Source organism: Triplophysa dalaica, chromosome 1 (assembly GCF_015846415.1).
Source record: "Triplophysa dalaica isolate WHDGS20190420 chromosome 1, ASM1584641v1, whole genome shotgun sequence".
In the NCBI taxonomy this organism is placed as follows: domain Eukaryota; kingdom Metazoa; phylum Chordata; class Actinopteri; order Cypriniformes; family Nemacheilidae; genus Triplophysa; species Triplophysa dalaica.
In genome coordinates this window covers 7,615,118-7,635,580 of record NC_079542.1, presented here as the reverse complement: position 1 = coordinate 7,635,580, position 20,463 = coordinate 7,615,118, and the positions used below count along the sequence as shown (strand labels likewise).

Here is a 20,463-nt window from a genome sequence, read left to right as displayed (position 1 = left end):
CCTTACATTTCAAACATTGTGGTTTTTCTAAAAGGTACCCTTCGTCGCTTTCAATAAACTCATATGCCAAAACGCATAAATGCAACTAAATGTCAATCACAGCATTCACCGGCCAAATATGTCTAACCAGTAGAAGTAGTTGCTCCAAAAAACTATATTAAAGTACGGCTTACAAAGGTATACAAATAAAGGTCACCATACCTCGGTTGAAGCTCAAATGAAAATCTAAATCTCTAGATCTAGAGCCAGTATCAACTAGCAGGGTCTGTTATGTAAATAGATTTCATTATTGCATACACACGACTGTGTTCTTGCAGTTTTGGTATTACCGGATTCCTCTCAACAAAAAAATGCACTACAGACCAAACCGAGAATGAATCCATCTGCATTAAATAATGCACAAATAATGTTCCCAACCATCAATGACCAAGTGTTACATTCAGCCTTTATTTGTGCGAACATGCTGAATGCAAGAACAAGCGAATGGAGGAAGGTGAGAATCACAAACCAGAGACTCTCCACCCCTCCATCACCCCATCCCCCTATCCATAAAGTCTGAGCGGAGAGCTCAGCAGGTTGGCCCAGTGGAGGCAGCCCATACAGCACCTCCTCCACTGAGGTTACTCCTGTAGAAGAAAAATCGGATTCAAAGAAGCATCGTGATGCTTTTCGATACAGGTTCTGCCTTGACGTGTGGTTGGAATTTGTAATTAATAATAATCTTCTTAGCCAAAGCATAAGCACGACAAACTATTACCGATACAGATTGGTGTGGTTGAGAAAAGCATCGTGACTGAATGGCAATCTCTGCAGTTGTGCCTGGGGGTGGTCGGACCACTGGGGTCTGACTGCAAAAAAAGAGGACGTAAGGGGAAGCACATCCTCAGGAACACATGCTACAGTCACAATAGCATCTCCTTCAACTGACCATCAAGAGGCTCACTTCCTGTAGTAGAGTCACGGGGTCTTACAAACAAGCATGCTCAAAAATGAATGGTTACAACGGAGTACAGCCAAGATTTAGATGTGCTTGCGGGACACAGAGTACGTGTCTAAAACAAACCGCTGAAAGGGATATTTCATCAGCAAATCAAAATGTTTTACTCTACGTTCAGATCGCCGCCGTCTACCTTCTGATTGGTTGCCGCCGAACCGCTTCGTAGCTCATTACAATAAAGTGAACATGATTTCAACTCTGCTGACGCCCTCGACGGCCAAGCTGCTCCTCGCCGCCGGCTCACTATGAAAATGAATGACTTCCGGCCACTTCGCCGCTCCTGACAGCAGCGGTCTGAACGCAAGGTTACTCACCCTCAAGGCATCCTGACTGAATATGACTTTCTTCTTGAAGTAATGTAGTCAGAGTTATAATACCGCGCATCATTTTACTTCCAAGTGGTAGAATGGAAGTGAATGGGGGTTTACTTTTTGAATGGGAGTTGACTCCAAAAAGTGCATCTAACTCTGACTGCATTATTCTTCAAGAAGAAAGTCATATTCAGTCAGGATGCCTTGAGGGTCAGTAAAGCATGGGGAAATGTGTAAAATTGTAAGGAAAAGGGGGCACCCCCGCTAGCCCCACAGTTATAAAGTCAGTCTAGTCTGATCTGTATAGTGTGAGGTTTTATGCTAATTAGCTTTGTTCGTATTCGTTTATAACGCAGAGCAGCGAACATCACTTGACGAAAGTAAAACATCAGGATGCGTCCATCAGCCCAACCCTATTTTCTATAGTAGCCCTAAACAGACAAACTACTCTCAGACATGTGATCAGCCAAGGACATAAAAGAAGCAACACAAAAACAAACTATTATAACTTCCCAATTCCATCTGCCAATTTTGGAAATATCAGTTCAAATGTTTCTTAGTTTAACGTTCACCTAAACAATATTTAATAAAATAGGTTGATGGTTTGTGCAAATATCTTATGCTAATGTCAAATAAGATGGCATTTACAATTGGCCCTTGAGAAGTTTATACTAGGCCTACTTTAAAGAGTTATTGCCGATTACAATAAAAATTTAACAGTAATTGAAAGTAAAGAATATTGTGGCCTCAAGTGGCCTTCCATACACAGCCATTGGATGGCGCATCTACATCATTCATACAGCTTTTTCCAAATTAATCTGCAGGTTTTGCAAACGATACATGTTGCGGTTTTAGATCATTAAAATGTATGATTTCAGTAAAGACTTTAATACATGTGTTTATATTACAGTGTCTAGATCTGCCATTTGTATAGTTGCGGGAAATCACGGAATGGCCTATTTTAGTCTCTCTTTTTATAGATAATGCTTAAATGTTAAATCATATCATTTAGAGGTCTCAAATTCAAGACTCTGGATTTTCTGTATACGTAACAAAACGCTGTTCAGTTTCCCACTTAATTAAAAATGACCCCACACACATTTTTGAGTACCAAAACAGCCGTGTTTGGCGCCTATTAATCTGTTTGGACTCTCTGGAAACAAAGATAACTCCCAAAATTATGTTCTTCTGAATGAAGCGTTCGCTCGAATGAAAATAAATAGAATTTATGCAATTTACGCTGGAAATCCCAGTGAGGTCAAAAAATATGGATATCCGTATTAATACGGAAAAATCACCCGTTGCTCTACAGAGCATGCTTCGTAAAGATGTTATCTCCTTTAGCAAAGAAGGGAAAACGTGATGACAAGTGCCGTGTCAGCCGCAATAGTGCTTTGAAGGGGAGGGGTAAAGTGAGTTGTTGGTTGCAATTCGAAACCTCACCACTAAATTTAAATTTGAATTAATTTTGTTTGGCTGTCAATTGCTCATCAGCTACAAAACATCTCAAAAGTGACCTCAATGATACCTACGGATCTTTATTGTTATAGTGGCGTTACAGTGTTAATGCGGCCCTGCAACGATGTGTCATTCATTCTAACTTCTTTACAATGTTAAACGTGCGGTCTTCTCATGCTTAACATTGTCAACTTGTCAAAAAACGATTTGGGTGTATAACATAGATTTTCTGTGCTCAATACACTCCACCAGCGAATCTAACAGGTTTCGGAAATTATTTTTCGAACATAAAACTGTTTCGGAATAACTTTTCTTAGTCCCTTATTGGACAATTCTCCCAGAAAAGCATGCGGCATGGCTACAGGAGAGCAGGAGAAGAAGCATGTGCTGATGTCACTTTCACTGGTAAGCGTGAGAGAGAGAGCATACGTTCGCAAAGTTCAGGTGTATGTTTGTTTGTTCACTGCATTTGGGTGATGAATGTTATATAAAAGGTGGATATAACACTTTGCTTCGGTTCAGTCTACCCCTCCCCCCCACACGCGCCGTATGTTTTCGTAAACAATCGCAAAGCTGTATCTACCTTTTATAAATGTGATAAAACTAAATACTCTTCGAAGAAACAAATTATGCAATACTTATCTATAGGTACTCAAGATTAGTATGAGATTGGCAGAAACCCAGTGTGTTACACACACTTTAAACTTTAGTGTGAACAGGCCTTAAAAAACTACAATTCATGTCACAGCTGAAAACAAACACTTGGTTTATATCAAAAAAGGTCAGCAGACTATGTCCCATCAGGAGTCAGGGTTCATGAGTTATGTGGGGATTGCTGATGCGGAATTACTCGAACACAACGCTCTGCCTCTTTAAGCTGACAGAGGCATGGGTGTAGAATTACACCGGTTTCTTCCAGGCAGTTTAATCAGCGGACTGCTTTTCAGACGTCATGCGATAACAGTGCTAAGTGAACATCCTGGAAACGCTTGTGGTCAGAGTGCCACCTTTCCTGAATTGCTGACTCATCACTGAGGCACAAATCCTGCTGTAGGACATCAAACACAGCAGTGTGACATTATATTGTCTACAGATAAAGAACATGTAGAACTACATACTAGTATTTTAGACAACAGAATGATTGATTCAGATTCCTATTTGTGATTCCATTAATGATTAATTTGCTGCTAACAAGAAAAAAGATCAGCAGTTTCTTGACAAATGATTTAATTTCTTTTTAAAAGGACAGGTACAGTTAAACAAATCCGAAGTAACCAATTCTTGCAAAAAGGTTTGTTAACAAAGACTTTTTAAGATAAATGTATAAATGTCATACAAATATGAGGTTATAAAATTAAGAATTACAATAGTGGACAAAAATTAACTGATGTCATCACCATTCATACATATTATTAAAAATGTTTTTAAATTTTCGTATCAATGTTGTGCTTAAAGGGGGTATTGAACAGTGATTCATGCATTGTCACTTATTTATAATGTTAAACGTGCTGGCTCCTCATGCAAATGAGAAGCGAAAGTGACATATTTGTCAGATATGGTGACCCATGTAACACACACAGCAAGTCGTGAACACACGTACACCCAGAGCAGTTATTATATATTTTTGTGTTTCATTGGCAATCGGTGCGTATGTGCGTTAATTAAAAACTACAAACAGATATGCAGGGATAATGTGATGATGTATTGTGTGCTCGTGCAAACCATGGGTTACAGAAGGGGTAGGATGTTGATCGGTACTGGCCGGAGAATGGCGTCACCACATGTCTCATCCAATGAGAGCATTTGGGTGTGCCTAAGACTGCTGAAGCGCGCACAATGAACCAGGAACACCAGACCTGAATGGAGAAAGGTAACAAACTCTTCAATGGACAGTTCCTCATAAATCTCTTCCAGACGGCTGAGTTGATGGAACAAACCACACTATTTCTTCTCCCCTCCTTCAGCCATGCGGTTATCTATCAGTGCTCTCGGCCCACAAAGACGTAATATGCGTGGGTGTAAAAAGCTTATTAACATTTACATTTAGTCATTTGGCAGACGCTTTTATCCAAAGCGACTAATAGTGCACTTATTACAGGGACAATCCCCCTGGAGCAACATGGAGTAAAGTGTCTTGCTCAAGGACACACTGGTGGTGCCTGCTGGGATCGAACCAGCAACCTTTGATTTACCAGTTCAGTGGTTTAACCCACTAGACCACCATCTCCAAGCATCTTTAATGCTATTGATGATAGAATACCAAAACTTCCCCGGCTAGGGTACAAAACAGCAACGATAATGAATTGTTTTGCGTGTATTGTATTCAGTGTGAGGCAGTGAATTGAAAACATGTTTAAACATGCGCGCCTAGAGAGTCAGAGCGCAAACAACTGAACAGAGTTCTCTTCACGTCTTACTCTGAAAAGGACAAAAAAAACCCACAAAATTCCCCTATTAGCGAGGGACCATTTAAAAGTAGTCCGTTTTATGAACGTTAAAAGCTGGGAAACAAAACAAACGTGTCACAGTGCATTAGATCCGTAAATCTGTATAGACCGCTCTCAAAGGGCAGCACATTATAAAGATCTCAGTTTATACTGTTCATCAAACAACCAAGGACGGGCACCCATATTAAAGGAATTGTGTTCTTTTATGAATTAAGGAAAAGAAAAAAGTAGCATACAATCATTTAGTTGTTAAATATGTCCTCTTTACACTTTGTGTTGAAAGGGAGTTAATGTATAAGCAATAAAATCAATCATTATATCAAGCTAGACAGACCGTTGATGCCCTGGCAGTGGCATATAGCTTTGGTTTTATATTTAATTTGATTATATTAATGTTTAACTTGAGATTTGCAATAAATATTTCGAGTTAAAATTGTTATTGCTACTATGTAAAGGAAATACTGTTGTAAATAACTAGGGATGCACTGATACTACTTTTTCCTTGCCGATCCGATTCCGATACCTGAATTTTGTGTATTGGCAGATACCGATTCTAATCTGATCCGATACTAGCACTGTTTTTCTTAATCAAAGTAGAGTTGCATATTTTAACTTTTATTGCCAGAGGTGGATAGTTCTTAAGCACATTTACTTTCAAGTACATTTTAAAATATCTGTACTTTATCAGATTACTTTGGACAAAAGATACTTCCCTACAGTATGAAGCACATCATACTTACTCCACTACAGTCCATAAATAAATGTTTTTTTTTTTACTTTAAATCCATGAGTACATTAAAATCTACCACTTTCCTTTACTGAAGTACTTTTACTTTTAAAAGTAGAAAAGTATTACTTCTTAAATGTAATTAAGTGCTGTATTAAACTTAAAAAAAAACATACAAAACAAAAATGTGGTCTCAAAGCACAGATACTTACAAAATGTTAAAAAAATTAATCTCTGTTTATTACACAAAACTATCACAGTATGAAATTCTCCAAACTCGCTCATGCACATCCTGGACACAAAATGATGCGCTCAATACATTCGCTTCTACGTTATTTAAACGTAGCTTCCCAAGTTCAAAACAGTTATAACACAAAGAGAAGAGATATGTTATGTGTTTAAATCATAGTACTTTGCATCCATCATAAAGTAAAGTGTAAAAACAAAAAAGTTATGGTGTATGACTGACACAAGTGCATAGACCGATTCCAGTGCTTGAATCCGGCAAAATGCATTTTAAACAAAGCCACAGTCTATCATCTAGTGATTATTAAGAATATTGAAAACATTGGAACGATTAACGTCCTGACTGTTCCTGGACACACGCATGCTGGATTGAGATTGACAGATGACCGCACCAGTGGAGGTCAGAGTTTTTTAATTATGCTATATTGGTTTATTCCTCGCATAAAGCTATCGAAATGCATGACATCGAATACAGTGCATGAAAACTTTTATGGTAATTTCCTGATAGTTAGTACTTTTTGAAGCATTAGAGTAACATCCACAGGTATTGCAACGGATCGGACTGAAGAGAACCCGTCAGTCCGATACCCGATCCAGCAAAAAAGACCCGTATCGGCCCCAATTCCGATCCAGAGTATCGGATCGGTGCATCCCTATAAAAAACACATTATTTGTTTCAAATGTTTGCAAACCAAACCTTATTGCACTTTTGTTCATATAGCATAACTTTTAAAATAAAAGTACAATACATTTACGCATTTGGCAGACGCTTTTATCCAAAGCGACTTGCAATGCATTATCCTATTCATTTCTTTTTAAGTATGTGCAATCCTCTGGGATCGAACCCACAACCTTGTGTTGATAACGCAATGCTCTTAACACTGAGCTACAGAAAGATATACACTACTTTTTGATTCATTATTGAATTTTACACTTAACAATACGATTTATCACACTTAATCACAGAAAAGTAATGCGATTACAATTTTTTATCGTGGCCCAGCACTAGAAAAAACAAGTCTGTCTTCACAAAACAACCGGATTTGTCCGGTTTCTGTAAAGTCCCTCCTTACGACACACACCGATTGGTCAAGCTGACCAAGACTTAACAGTCTGTTGTGAATGGTCAAGCAGCATTTCGAGCTTCAAGACGTAAGATGGAGCGGTTCCAGTTGCGTATCAGATTGGTTCCACAAAATATAAAAAAACAATAATAATTTAAACAGGATGTTCTCAGTGAATCAGATAGTGGAAGTCTATGAAGACTTTTAGGCTCTTTGGCACAGACATTGTACAATCATACAAACGCTATAGAGAGGATACAGCAATAGCGATGCTTGGATTTTTACTATCATAGGCCGTTTTTTAACACACTACGGACATATATTAGTGTTCAAACACCTTATAAAAGTGAATTATACTCCTTTAATAACTGTATCCAATTGATGTTTTCTTTGTGACTTTTTTTGGCATATTAGAATAACACCTTTTTTTCATCTTAAGTCATTTTGTAAAATAAAATCCTTAATCAAGTTTCTTGTTTTATACACTCTAAAAAAGGCTGTCCAACGATTAATCATGATTATTCTCATCCAGAAAATATGTCTTTGTACTGTTCATATTAGTTTTGTATTTATATAAACATAGACACACATGCATACATTTAGGAAAAATATACAATATAAATATGAATAAACATTTATGTATAATTTAAATTATTGGCAATAGGGATGTGACGGTGATGAAATTTTCCCAGCGATTAACAGACATGGAAAAATGCCGGTAGTACCGGTGACACCAGGGGTGGGGGGGTTTGCTATGGGGTGGTTGAGATGCGTGCATATGACACATTTTACTCCTAGTTTTGAATTACCAGCAATTGGGGAGTGGCAATAGCTTGAATTAATGATGGGTTCACATCTTTCTTAATAAAAACACACAAAACTGCAAAAAAGTACAATGACATTTACATATATTAAACACAGACATTACATAACGTATAACCACTGAACACACCATGCAAAACGAATATAAAAAACCTTAACGGAAGATAAGTTGCCTATATTAACAAAACAAGTAATAATAGCACACATTGTGCAAAATATGAATAAGAAACGAATAACAGGGGAATACAAAACGTTTATGTTAAATAAATGGCAAAACACCTGCTTTTTAAAATTAGAACAAAAAGAAAATTAAGACCTTAACTTACACTGGAGAACAGTGTATACATATTCTACTGTGTACAGTTATATGCTTTATTCAAAAGGAAATATTTCAAATACTCCCTAATACATAGTTTGGTCCTATACAAGCCTAGGCAGTTTTAGGTTTGCAACTCTACAACATAGATCTGGACAAGCCTGTGATCTCCACACAGATGGCATTCACAAACACACAGATTTCCTCGAATATAACTGATGAGTGGTTTGTTGAAACAGCTCCTGTAGATTGACTAGTAGCCGTGCCGTGTGCTGAATTATTGATTACCTGCTGCTCAAAAGCTGCTCCACCCTCTTCCTGTCTGCACTAGCCCCATACACACCCCAGATCTACATACTTATCTAGACATTTTACACAAAGCATTTAAAACTGACAGCTGTGTTCTACTTCAAAGGGAAACTTTGGTAAATGCTTTGTTGTTTCTTTCACTGACGTAAATATTGTGGCCAAATAAACTGGTATGGCTGGTAACTGATCAATTCAATATTCTATGATCTAATGCATAATGTATTTTCCTTAATGAAAAATTATGCATTGAATCTGTGTCAGCTTGTTTCAAAAAGCTTCCATAAACACGCAAGTAAGATGTGAGGATGTCATTTTTATTTTAAATTACATTTTTCATTAGCAGACACTGAAGCATCCCTATAGAGGGTATGCATTGACGTCACTTTCCCACGTAAACACATCGTGAAACTCTCCCCTTGAGCGTCAGGACACGTTCCCCTGAGTGGTAAAACACGCAATAAATGGCTGAGTAGAATAGGAGAAACAAAGAAACCGGGACTTAAATGTTGTATATTTTTTTCAGCGGGGTACTTACAATATTTGAAATGTTTCCAGCTACTTATAAATCCTCAGAAAATTGCCATTCTAAACAGTGGACCGGGCTGTTTAGCCGCCTGTCAATGGCATCATATCCGCGCTACCGCCTTTATTGACCTAGCAGCCGCGTGACACTGTCATAGACAGATGCGGAAGTAGTTTGTACCGTAGGTCCGTCAACTTTTACGATGATTGATTTGAACACTTAAAACTGCGCAGTGTTATCACACCATCGAATTGGACAATTACTGTAACATCTATGACTAACAATTTAGTTTTAAACCTTACATTACTCTGGTCTAATTCATTATAATGAAATAAAATGATTTCAGCCAACGCAACACCTTTAAAACTATTACTTTACCTCTTCCGCTAACATGATTTCTCTATCCCGTCTAATTGTTGTATCAGCGGTACCATAAGCGGTGGAGTTGAAGACAACATATCCCATCATTCCACGCTTCTGCAAAGCGTCATCAAGCTACACGATTGTTTTTGTTTTGATTGTGCGCCCTCTAGTGGCGATTTCTACAAACTGTACCTTTAAACATTTAATTACTAGCATCTGGACTCGACAGTGATCCTTACTACGTCTCTACGACTAACATAGGAATAAGGTGTTCCTGGACACTGAAAAGTAGCACGGAATTGCGTTTCCTGATATTGTAAGAAGTCATTTTGCTGAGTGTTTTGCCAACCAGTTGTAGGGTTGGGGGATGTCTACCAAATTGGCATTGGACTATGCTTACAGTTAAACATCGTGATGGATGATGACATGGGGGGGGGCGGAGTTATATCAGTTCGCTAGATGGCCATCTGTCAAAACATTAAAAACAATTATATCAATGGTCCAGATTTCCACCAAATCGCATTTTGCGTCCAGTTTTCAAGACAGCGTACTTTTCAGCGACCTGCACATTTGAATTTTCTTCCAGTTGTTATTTCACGTGAAGAGACGAGTAGATCTTGAGCCCACAAGTGTAGGCTGTTTGTGTGATTAGTTAACTGCGCGGGTCACACGTCAATGATGTTCACGGTGCCATAGTGGAGGTGCACAGTTCAGGTCGTCATTATCGAGTTTACAAGCACACAGCATGAGCGCATTACTACGATTCACTGTTTGGTTTCACTTTCCACGTGCACACGAGTTTCGCAGCTTCCAAATCATATTTGACAGCAGAAAAGCACGAATGGACAAGCTTGACACATGCGCAGAATGTCATACTGTGGACTCGGCTGTCAATATTTGTCGTGCTGTACGCGTAAGGGATGCGTGGACGACCGCGGAACCTCCTGTTGAAGAAAATTACGTCATGCAGAGAACCACGATGCCAGCCCAACATTGTGATGGCTGTCAGCCATCGGCGATGGACGATGTCATCGTCTATAGGCACCACACTACCTAGTAGGGCACGCTCCGGCGTGCTCACGTGGTAAAGTGACGACACGTCCATACCCTCTATTTATCCAACTAGTGAGCTATCCATCTGTTAAAAGCAAAATCTTTTACAATACAAGACATTTTGAAGAATGTTAGTAAACCACTATATGGACACAAAACCACTGCGACATACCTCAAAATATCTTCTTTTTGTCTTCCAGTCATAAACAGACATTCAACATTCAAGTCTTGAATGACTTTGAATCATGACAAAACTTAAATTTTTAGGTAAACTATCCATTTAATTTCACTGCCAACCCTATATCACCCTACTACATAAACACAGCATAAATGACCAACAAGCTCACAGCACAGTGAGAAAAGGCAGTCTTTACATGCCTGTCACTGTCTTTATCCTTGTCACTGTTTGATAAAGTCTGAACTCAGTACAGGTATGATGACTGAGGAATGTGTGAGCGGAGTCTCATAGGACACGCCCCCTGCCCAGTCATCATCCAGACACTGAGGCGAGCATTTGCCTAGTGTCACCAAGGTAACGCTGACACAGTGTTGCTCTGTGACGCCAGAGCTGCTACTTCCTGAATCAAAGTGCAGCGTGAACCGATCAAACCCTGCAGCCGCTCAATGAGAGGACAAAGACCTGAACCATTACATCCATCACAAAACAAAGCAATTCATTTTCATATAACAGCTGAATCACGAAACAACTGCAGTACAAAATCTGACATTATTTTATCTTAGTCTAACAATTACCAAAAGATAAACTCAGACACGTCTCCCATATTAGCCAAAATTTTACATTAAATTAAGCAATACATTTATATTGCTGGATTGAAACCCATTCTGTTTTACCTGTTTTTAAATAGTGAAATAAGATATCAAAACATTAGCAATTTAAATTTGAATGTAAATAATATTTTAAATAATAATACTTTTTTTGAATAATTTTTATTTTAAAAAGCTGATAATGATCTGACATTATTTATTTCAGATTTATAAATATCATGTAAAAACGTTAATGTTAATGTGAAATGTTTTATGGCACACATAATATTCTGCATGCCCTTCTGATAAAAATGAACAGTAATATTTCGCCAATACTTAAGCCATAAATTCAGCTATAAATTTTTAAGCATTGTGTACACAAGCTATTCAACCATGTACACTGTGCACATGTTTTATTAGCCTTGCTTCAATACTGTGACTTGTTAAATGAAGCTAAATGATAACAAGTAAAACCATTGCCAAAATGCAACCAAACTAACAAGACTACAACTCTTTTCCTTGCAATATAATAGCTTTGAACTGCAGCTACAACAGCCTACATTTACATGCGAATAGAAATAATATTAATACTTCTCCCACATTAAGGGCATGAATTGAACACAACATCAGGCCATAGGGATCAGAGGAAAACGAAACTGTTAAAACAGAAGCACCATCTAAATACAAACACACACACACACACACTGCCCTATGGCAAGGTTGGATTACCAGAAGATTAGTCAACATATCTTATTTGAGTAAGCCTTCCACATATCACAAGAAAAGCCAACTAGCTGCAGTCTACTTCTCTGAAGACTAAACTAATGCTTAATGTCCTTTTATATGTATATATATATATATATTAGGGGTGTGCGATATGACGATATTAGATCGCGAACGATTAAAATGACTGCACGATCCACGTTTTCGGGAAAATCGTTAAATCGTCCTATATAGTGCTGTTCTATAGAATTCGTCAACATACTTGCGATAGATTGCGCCATGTAAACAAGCTCGTATACGTTGCTTATGAATTCAGTAAGATTAAGTGACGCGGTCAGTGAAGATGGAGGGAAACACGGAGGACTTGGTCCCTAAAAAAAGTTCTCCATCAGTAATAATGAAATGGTTTGGGTTTTCCCCAACTGACACGGCCCAAACAACAGATTTTTGCTAATGTGGCAATGATAAGATTCGAGCGTCGTAAGGCAACACAACGAAACCTTTTTAACCACCTCAAAATAAAGGGACTGAAAGAGTATGCCGACAGTCAAATTATAAAGGGATCCCACGCGAGTAAATCAGGTACAACCAAGCATACAGAAACTAAAAGGCTTAAACAACGACTTTACCGAAAGAACCATTTGAGAAAGGAACTCCGTATCCGTATGACAGAATGAACAAGCGCTGGAAAGATGTCACTGACGCGGTCGCATTTTACCTGGCCAAAGACATGATTACCATAAAGACTGTGGAAAATGAGGGCTTTAAAAAACTGCTCAAAGTCGTGGATCCACGTTACGAAATACCCAGCCAAAAATATTTATCCTCCACGCCCATTCCACAGCTTTACTCCGAGTGCCGCAACAAGATGAAAAACAAAATTCAAAATGTAAAGTTTTTTGCTAACAGCTGATTTATGGTCTTGCACTTGCATTAAATATTAACTTGATTAAAATATTCTTCATAATATAAATGGTAAAGAGTACATTTTTATATGGGGACTTAGTTTGGCTGTATTGAAGCCCCTTTAATTTGCAAAATAGTCTTAAAAACAACTTGAAGAAGAACCGCGATAAAATCGTGAATCGTGATCTATCTGGAAAAAATCGTGATTTGAATTTTTTTTCTAGATCGCCCACCCCTAATATATATATATATATAAACTCCAGAATCCCATGCAGATTGGGCCACCAAAACAAAAAAGAATCCAAAATATGGAGCCCAGTCCATGGCAAAAAAAAAAATCAGTTCAGAAATATTTATGCTCAGCACCAGAGGTTGCGCTAGACTTTATCATTGTCTGGACAGGCTCATAAAAAAACTGTTATAATATATTCTTACCCGTCACTATGGTGCAAGGTGATGTTGCGTGCTAAATAGCATGTCTGTGAAGTCACCGCGACGTACATGAATTTACTCTCTGAACTTACTGTATTTTAAAACCACCGAAAACCCGAAAAAGCTGAAGTCTTTCACATATTTATGTTTCTGTGGTCAGACAAAAAATTATAATTGCAGACAAAAGGACACAGAGAGAGATTTTTCCAATCCAAAATGACGGTAGTCGCTATCGTTCTCTAAAGGAAAAAAAGTGTAAACACCGCACCACTGGTTTGTGCGAGCCTGTGTGTGTGTATGACAGCATGTGACGCGGGAGTCTGATTGAGTGACAGATGCATGTTTTCCAGAATCACATGCATAAACAACGCCACAAACAACATAAGAGTTCACCATGTTATTATAGAACGTGTAAAAGATTTTAAGTTTGTTTTGAATATAGGGCGAAACAAAATTAAAGGAGAATTTTCGGTTAACGCCACCACTGGTCAGCACTATTGTAAAGTCAATGGTAAGTGACAAATTTGCCATATGAGACAAAACATTCATTTTGGACCTGTGTGATTTTCATTGCTTTACTACAAAGTCTAGGTGAATATAAAACGGCACCATAATGTGTACAGTAAACACTAAGGCTATGATTCAACATGTCAGATAGTTCAGTTGGGAAATAATCCTCAATCCAATACAAACAAAACATCAAACAAAAACCTGCTCAGCAACCGTGGGCTTCAAAGCAAGTAAAATGACGGTAAATCCCAGACACAAAGCCCTGAGCCGGTGAATACAGTTCATGCCTTGAGCACAAGTATGAATAAAAAGAGGACACATAACAGAACAATGCGCTACAGTGATCAAACACTGACATAACTGAAAACTATATAACAAACAACTGACAGATAAGAACAGATCAATATAATCAAAATAAACAAAAGAGAAACACAGGGCAAAGCGTCTTAACATGTATGTTATTCTTACCTGTACTGCCTAAGGTTTTGTAGAACCGGTACTCCAAATGTAGCTGTGGGGCTCTCGATTTCACAGGTTCCTTAACATTAGGACAAAATGAAAAAAGAAGTCAACTTAAAGTATATTCAAACTGACAAATACTGACAAATCCAGCAATTCAATATGAGCAGTGCAAATATGGTGTTGAATGATCTATTTCAATGACAATATTGACACAAGTCGTTTACAAACTTCTGAAAGACACACCTAAGTTAGCACTGCTAATATTTTTTGTTCCAGGTCTCCAGAATTTCTGTCTACAATACATTTTTGAAGATGCGCTCATGCTTACAGGGGCTCAAAGAAATCTTTGAACACATTTCCCACATTTATTTTATATGCATTAAAAAATTATGTTTTAAGATTAAGGCAAAAGCATTTGATTTATAGACAAACCTAACTATACAGATATAATACACAAAATTTCTGCTTATAATTACTGACGATTTTCAATAAAATGTTAATAAATATAAATGTACTCACCAACTTTATTGCAACATACTCATTGGTGTACAGGTTCTTTCCTGAAAAGTAAATAGAAAAAGTCTGAGCTACTGAAGCTGAATTTCTCTGCTTGAACTTGGATATACATTATTACAATATTGGGAAATTGCAAATATTTTTTGCAGATAAGTGATCCATATGTCTGCAATATTTGCACATTTGTAGATTATACATCTATTTTTTAAGTGTATGATATGGCCGCTTTTTTACTTTAATGACATCATGGACCAGACTGTATGAAACCTGATGATTATCTGCTATTATCTCAGAATAGGGCTGCAACTAACGATTATTTTAAGAATTGATTAATCTGTAAATATTTTTTTCGATTAATCGATGAATCGGATAAAACAAAAACCAAGAAAAGCATTCATTTCCAACCCTTTATTCAAAAACAGAACTAAAATCTTTAGAAAGTGCACAAACATGTTGCTCCTTGAACATCCCTGAGCTGTTATAATAATAATAAAATCAAATAAAAATGGACTAACACAAAAAACATACACATGAATGCTTTACATCTGCCAAATATATAGACTTTTTGTAAAATAAAAGTGCCACCTGAGCTGCCAGAACAATAAATAATTTATAAAAACTAAAGAACAATACAAATCAGAAACTTTAACAGGATTTGTTTGAATGTCAGAACTTGTTCTCTACACTACACTGCAGACCCACACACTCGCAGATGCACACACTCGCAGACGCACACACTCACAAACTCTCACACTGACACACTCTCTCTCAAATTCACTTGAAGCTTATTCATTAAATTATTACCATCATTGTAGTAAGTGCAAGCTTCATTTATACACCACATTTAAACACAGTTTAAGATGACCAAGTGCTATGAAAGAACTTTAAAATTAAATTAAAAAGTACAACACACACAAATATATTTTCAATATTAACCTATATGGGACAAAGCACAGAATATACACTGCAAAAATTGCTTTTCTAATTTAGTAGTTTTGTCCTGTTGTCAGTCCAAATATAAAAAAAAATCTTATATCAAGAAACATGTAGACACATGAAAAAGCATAAGAAATGATGTCTTGTTTTCTGAAAAAACACCTCAAATTAAGTGATTGTTTGCTTAAAACAAGCAAAATTATCTGCCAATGGGGTACGAAAAATAATCTTAATGAGATATAATTTCAAACAGAAGTTTTAAACATCACTTAATTTTCTTGTCTAGTAATCTTGATTTAAGATTTTTTAGATATTTGGACTGGAAATTAGACAAAATTACTAAGTAAGTTTTGCAGTGTAGCTATACATGACAACAGATTGATAAATGAATGGTCCAAAAAAGGCGAGTGAATAAAAACTCGTTTTTAGTCTTGATATGCAAAATGCAAAGTAACTATAGCACCCCTGCTTCACTACTGTTATTAACCAGCTAACGCTAACTTGTCAAGCTGGATAACGAGTAAACATCCGCACCAGGGACATTACGTTCCTCACTTCAAAACGGAACAAAAGTACGATTCCGTAATGACTTAACCTGCTGTTGAACTCCCTTCCTCCTCATCAAAGACTCCAACATGTTTGCGTTTCAGGTGCTGGATCATTGCCGTGGTGCTCCCGTGCCATGCCATGTCGCTTTTGCATATTTTGTAGTTAACACAGTTTTTCTGTTTATTTAGTGTGAAATGCTCCCGCACATCGGATGACTTGGGTCGCGCGGATTTCTCTGCCTCCGCCATGTATCTTTCCTCCGCTCGTTTTTTTTTATTTTTGCTCCGCCCTGTCTATGACGCGCCAAACTCTGCTAGCATCAGTGCGCGAGAGAGACCGAGTGTGTTCACTCCGCTCAGCGCTCAAATAAAGGGTTTTTTTAAATATCAAACGTCTCAGCGTCGCGCGACACAACGAATTGATTATGAAATTCGTTGACAACTTTTTTTAGTAATCGATTTTTATCGATTTTATCGATTCGTTGTTGCAGCCCTACTCAGAATAATTTGAAAATGTTTCAAATGAACTTCACCTGAGGTAGCTCAGTGGAGAATTTGCAAGCGAAAAATGTTTTGCTTTTCTTACCAAGCTTCAGCTCTCCAAAATTGCCACAGCCGATCTTCTTGCCAACTCTAAAGTTAGGTCCTACCATTAGGACCCCAGAGGATGTGGAGGAGCTGGAGGGCCTGGAATGCCCGCTGCGCCCCTGGGCCACTTTACTGCTCCTCACCGGCCTCTCGACCTCCTTCTCTCTGGGGTGATCCATGACTGCGGCGCCAGAGGCACAGAGATCCAGACGAACCAGGCCGGAGCCCAAAGAAGACAGCTCAGGCCAAAAGAAAGCTCATGGGACGCTGGCTGTTGGCACCGATGCCACTGACCCAATCACTGCTGCCAGCACACTGAGGAAAGAAAACATTCAATGTATGTTTTTCACATTAAAACACATAATGCTTCTCAAATAATAACAGAAAATAGACCACTTTGAAATCATTTTTTCTGCAAGGAAAAATCCTATTAAATCATGCAAATAAGAGTCATAAATGAGCGAGGCCAGTGACCCGATCAAAATTCAAATTTTCGCTGCACAGGTGCAGATCACGATCATTTTTCAGTGCCAGACAACAAAAACAAGCTGCGTATGAAGAATGAACACATTAAAGCATTGGCATCAATTTTATGACGCCATTTTATAAGTGACACACTTGATATTGACCAAAACAGATATTATTTCATTTTAATGTAGTATTAAGAGAAAAAAACTCCAACTCTTGCAGTCCTCATTTATAACAACACCAGGAAGAAAATCCACTATGAAGCTTCTTGTCATCTAGTGCATATGCAGGCAGGTCACATGGTGTTATGGTCTATAACATGTGGGTTTGTTTGTGTTGGTTATATGTGGGTCAATTTACAAATCTGAAAGCAAAATACCAGGTAGAAATATCCCCAAAAGAAATAACTGTCCAATAAGACAAAGGGGTCTTTTGTTTTCCATGTCACCTACATACTAATATTTTCCAAGTAGGTAAAAGGTACTCAATATTGGTTAAAATTCTACAATAAGTCCATGAGTCTGCAAATTAAAGCACGAGTGTGCATAAGCTTTCGCATATTTCCAATGCCCTCTGCTATTTGTGTTTATAAGCGGCACAGTACTAATGCAACATGGTGTATCCATTAGAAGGCTCATCTCAAATCATTAACCTTTTGAAAAGAGATTAGCTCAGGAGGAAGCCGGGCATCAGGGAGGGATTCCTATTGTGACACCAGTAAGGAAATGCTTCCCTTGAGCCCTGAGAAGACGGCATGCTCTGTGTTGTGGGGGCGATTGCTTCAGAATAATATCAAGCATAATATCAACGTTCTTACATTATCAACGTTCAAAACAGACAGTGGAGTGGGAAAAACAGAGCCATAAGTTTTCGAAATTTATGTGGAGATGCTTTGAACCCCACATAAGTAAATATTAAAAGGGTTGGCACTTTCTCAGAAAAACTAAAGATTCATGCATTAGCTCTTTTGACAATACAACAGAAATATGCATTTTTCTCTGTGACACAATGCTCTTTGAGATATCAGAATATTTGCGAAAATGGTCAACAGCAAGAGCACCTGTTACCACCATATTAAACGTATTAAGTTAACATATAATCATCATGTCTATCATCGTATACATATCTGATGATGTGGAGGAATCAAGCTGGATTAGTCTTAAAAATTACTGGACTGGGTTCAAATAACGTTACAGGTTTCATATCGAATATAATATTGGTTACACACCCATTGGCATATAAGTGAATTTATTCAAGCTAAAACGTGTAATCTGATGTACCTGCATGGTCCGACCATCTGACATCTCACTTGAGATCAGACCACTGGTGCGTATGCGCGTGTAACGGATTCTCTTATGGTCCCCGGTGAAGACAAAAGCCTAATGAGAAATAAACAATAACTCAAATCTAAAACGCATATAGACAAAAACGTCCTTATCTTAACCCCGAAGCTGACCAACAAACAAACATAAATAAATAATTCCTCCTCACGACATTGAATGAACGTTCTTCTCGCTGCGGGCCAGAAACCTCGATGTAGAATGTTTTCAGATCTAAACAGGAAGGAGGTGCACCACATTCAATATATCACCTGCCAACTGTCTTATTTGCCGATGCATTCAACTATTTGTTTCCCACAATATGCAATCGATCTGCCTGGATATCGATACAGATGAAATATAAACAGCGAGCAAATACATATAACGTAAGGTTATTCAATCTCGATAATAGGAGCCATGGGGCGAGTCGCGATGCGCATATATTGGACCAGCTGTTGAATCACTGAATACGGATCACATCAATAATAGACCAGTCAAGAATATTAGCGAATATTGAAAGGTTTACTTGTCAGTTAACCGACATGGACTAAAAGAGCTAACAGCCTCACAAACACCTTTAGCTCGTTAGCTCTAGCAGCCTTATATCTTTCACTCACTTCCACGATGATAAGCCCGTAACTTCAGCAGGGAGACGATCTCTGAGATACCAGCGTCTGCAGACAGTACGACACCCTTTTCCCAATCAAATCAGTGTTGGTGTCCCGCTAGCCGCTTTTCCTCCTTTCTTTAGTGTTCCTGCAAGTAACGTGAACCTTTCGCTGTCGCCAATGACTTCCGCTCTCGGACTCCAAGGAGATTTCAAAACAAAAGTCCCTGTAGTCGCTCCAGAAGTGGCAAATACCGGTTCTGAAATTAACACTCGCCAAACGCCGGCCAAATCGAGTAAAATTTGCATTGAAGGGAAAAATTAATTGATGCAATTACACGTACTTTTCAGTGGACGGTAAATTAATGAGAATGTGAAACAAGTCGACTTAACGAAAGAACGCTGCGAGCCATTCAAACCAGTAGTCGGGCTACCAAAGTGTACTCTGTGAAAAAAAAGTCCTCCAAAACTTTTATATCTTGATCTTGACAGATGTGTGCTGTTTACATTCAATACCACAGTTAAAATAACGTAAGCCCAGACCAAAAGTATAAATAGCTACGACTGTGGTTTAAATGATTTAAGATAACAGACGAAGAAACTCGGAACTGATTTTTTTATTTAGCGACAAATGTCATTTCACGTTCGGTGTACACGTTGGATCGTTGCGTGTAGCACCACCTAGTGAACAACTATAAAAGTAATTAAAAAATGGCTCGTGAAATACACTCGTGAATAATGAAAATGCAAAAAATATGTTTTATTGTAGTAATTTATTGTAGTAATTATGTGGTATCCCTTTATTTCAGTTAAATAGTTCTGCATTTTCTTTTTGCGCCTGAAAACGTTATTAAATAGAAGAAAAATAAAAACACAAGGAAAAATGTAAATAGACAGGGTATGCAAGTATATAATGCAAGTAATGCAAATAATGCAAGTAATGAGTTATTTATTAAGTTTCAATTAGAAATGAATCAAGAGAAAAATATTTCAGTCGAATTTTATTGACGACTTCAAGACTCTCGCTAAGCCTACAGAGGGCGACGT

The 20,463-nt window shown here is 37.8% G+C and overlaps 1 protein-coding gene across 6 annotated transcripts in view; it reads right to left on the bottom strand.

Moving 5' to 3' along the window:
• The window catches only part of csnk1g1 (casein kinase 1, gamma 1), a 38,357-nt gene extending 18,520 nt beyond the window's left edge, over window positions 1-19,837 (bottom strand). The window contains exons 1-5 of one of the 6 annotated variants that reach the window (XM_056743976.1): window positions 19,427-19,836; window positions 18,771-18,869; window positions 17,021-17,337; window positions 14,954-14,994; window positions 14,441-14,510 (exon numbers count right to left, since the gene is read on the bottom strand). In XM_056743976.1, the coding sequence (XP_056599954.1) occupies window positions 14,441-14,510; window positions 14,954-14,994; window positions 17,021-17,201 (292 nt within the window). In that variant the 5' untranslated portion in view covers window positions 17,202-17,337; window positions 18,771-18,869; window positions 19,427-19,836. Of the gene's footprint in view, window positions 1-14,440; window positions 14,511-14,953; window positions 14,995-17,020; window positions 17,338-18,770; window positions 18,870-18,981; window positions 19,002-19,426 lie in introns of those variants that run through there. The other 5 variants (XM_056743969.1, XM_056743988.1, XM_056743961.1 and 2 more) reach the window with 5 other exon arrangements.
• Window positions 19,838-20,463: the final 626 nt, after the last annotated feature.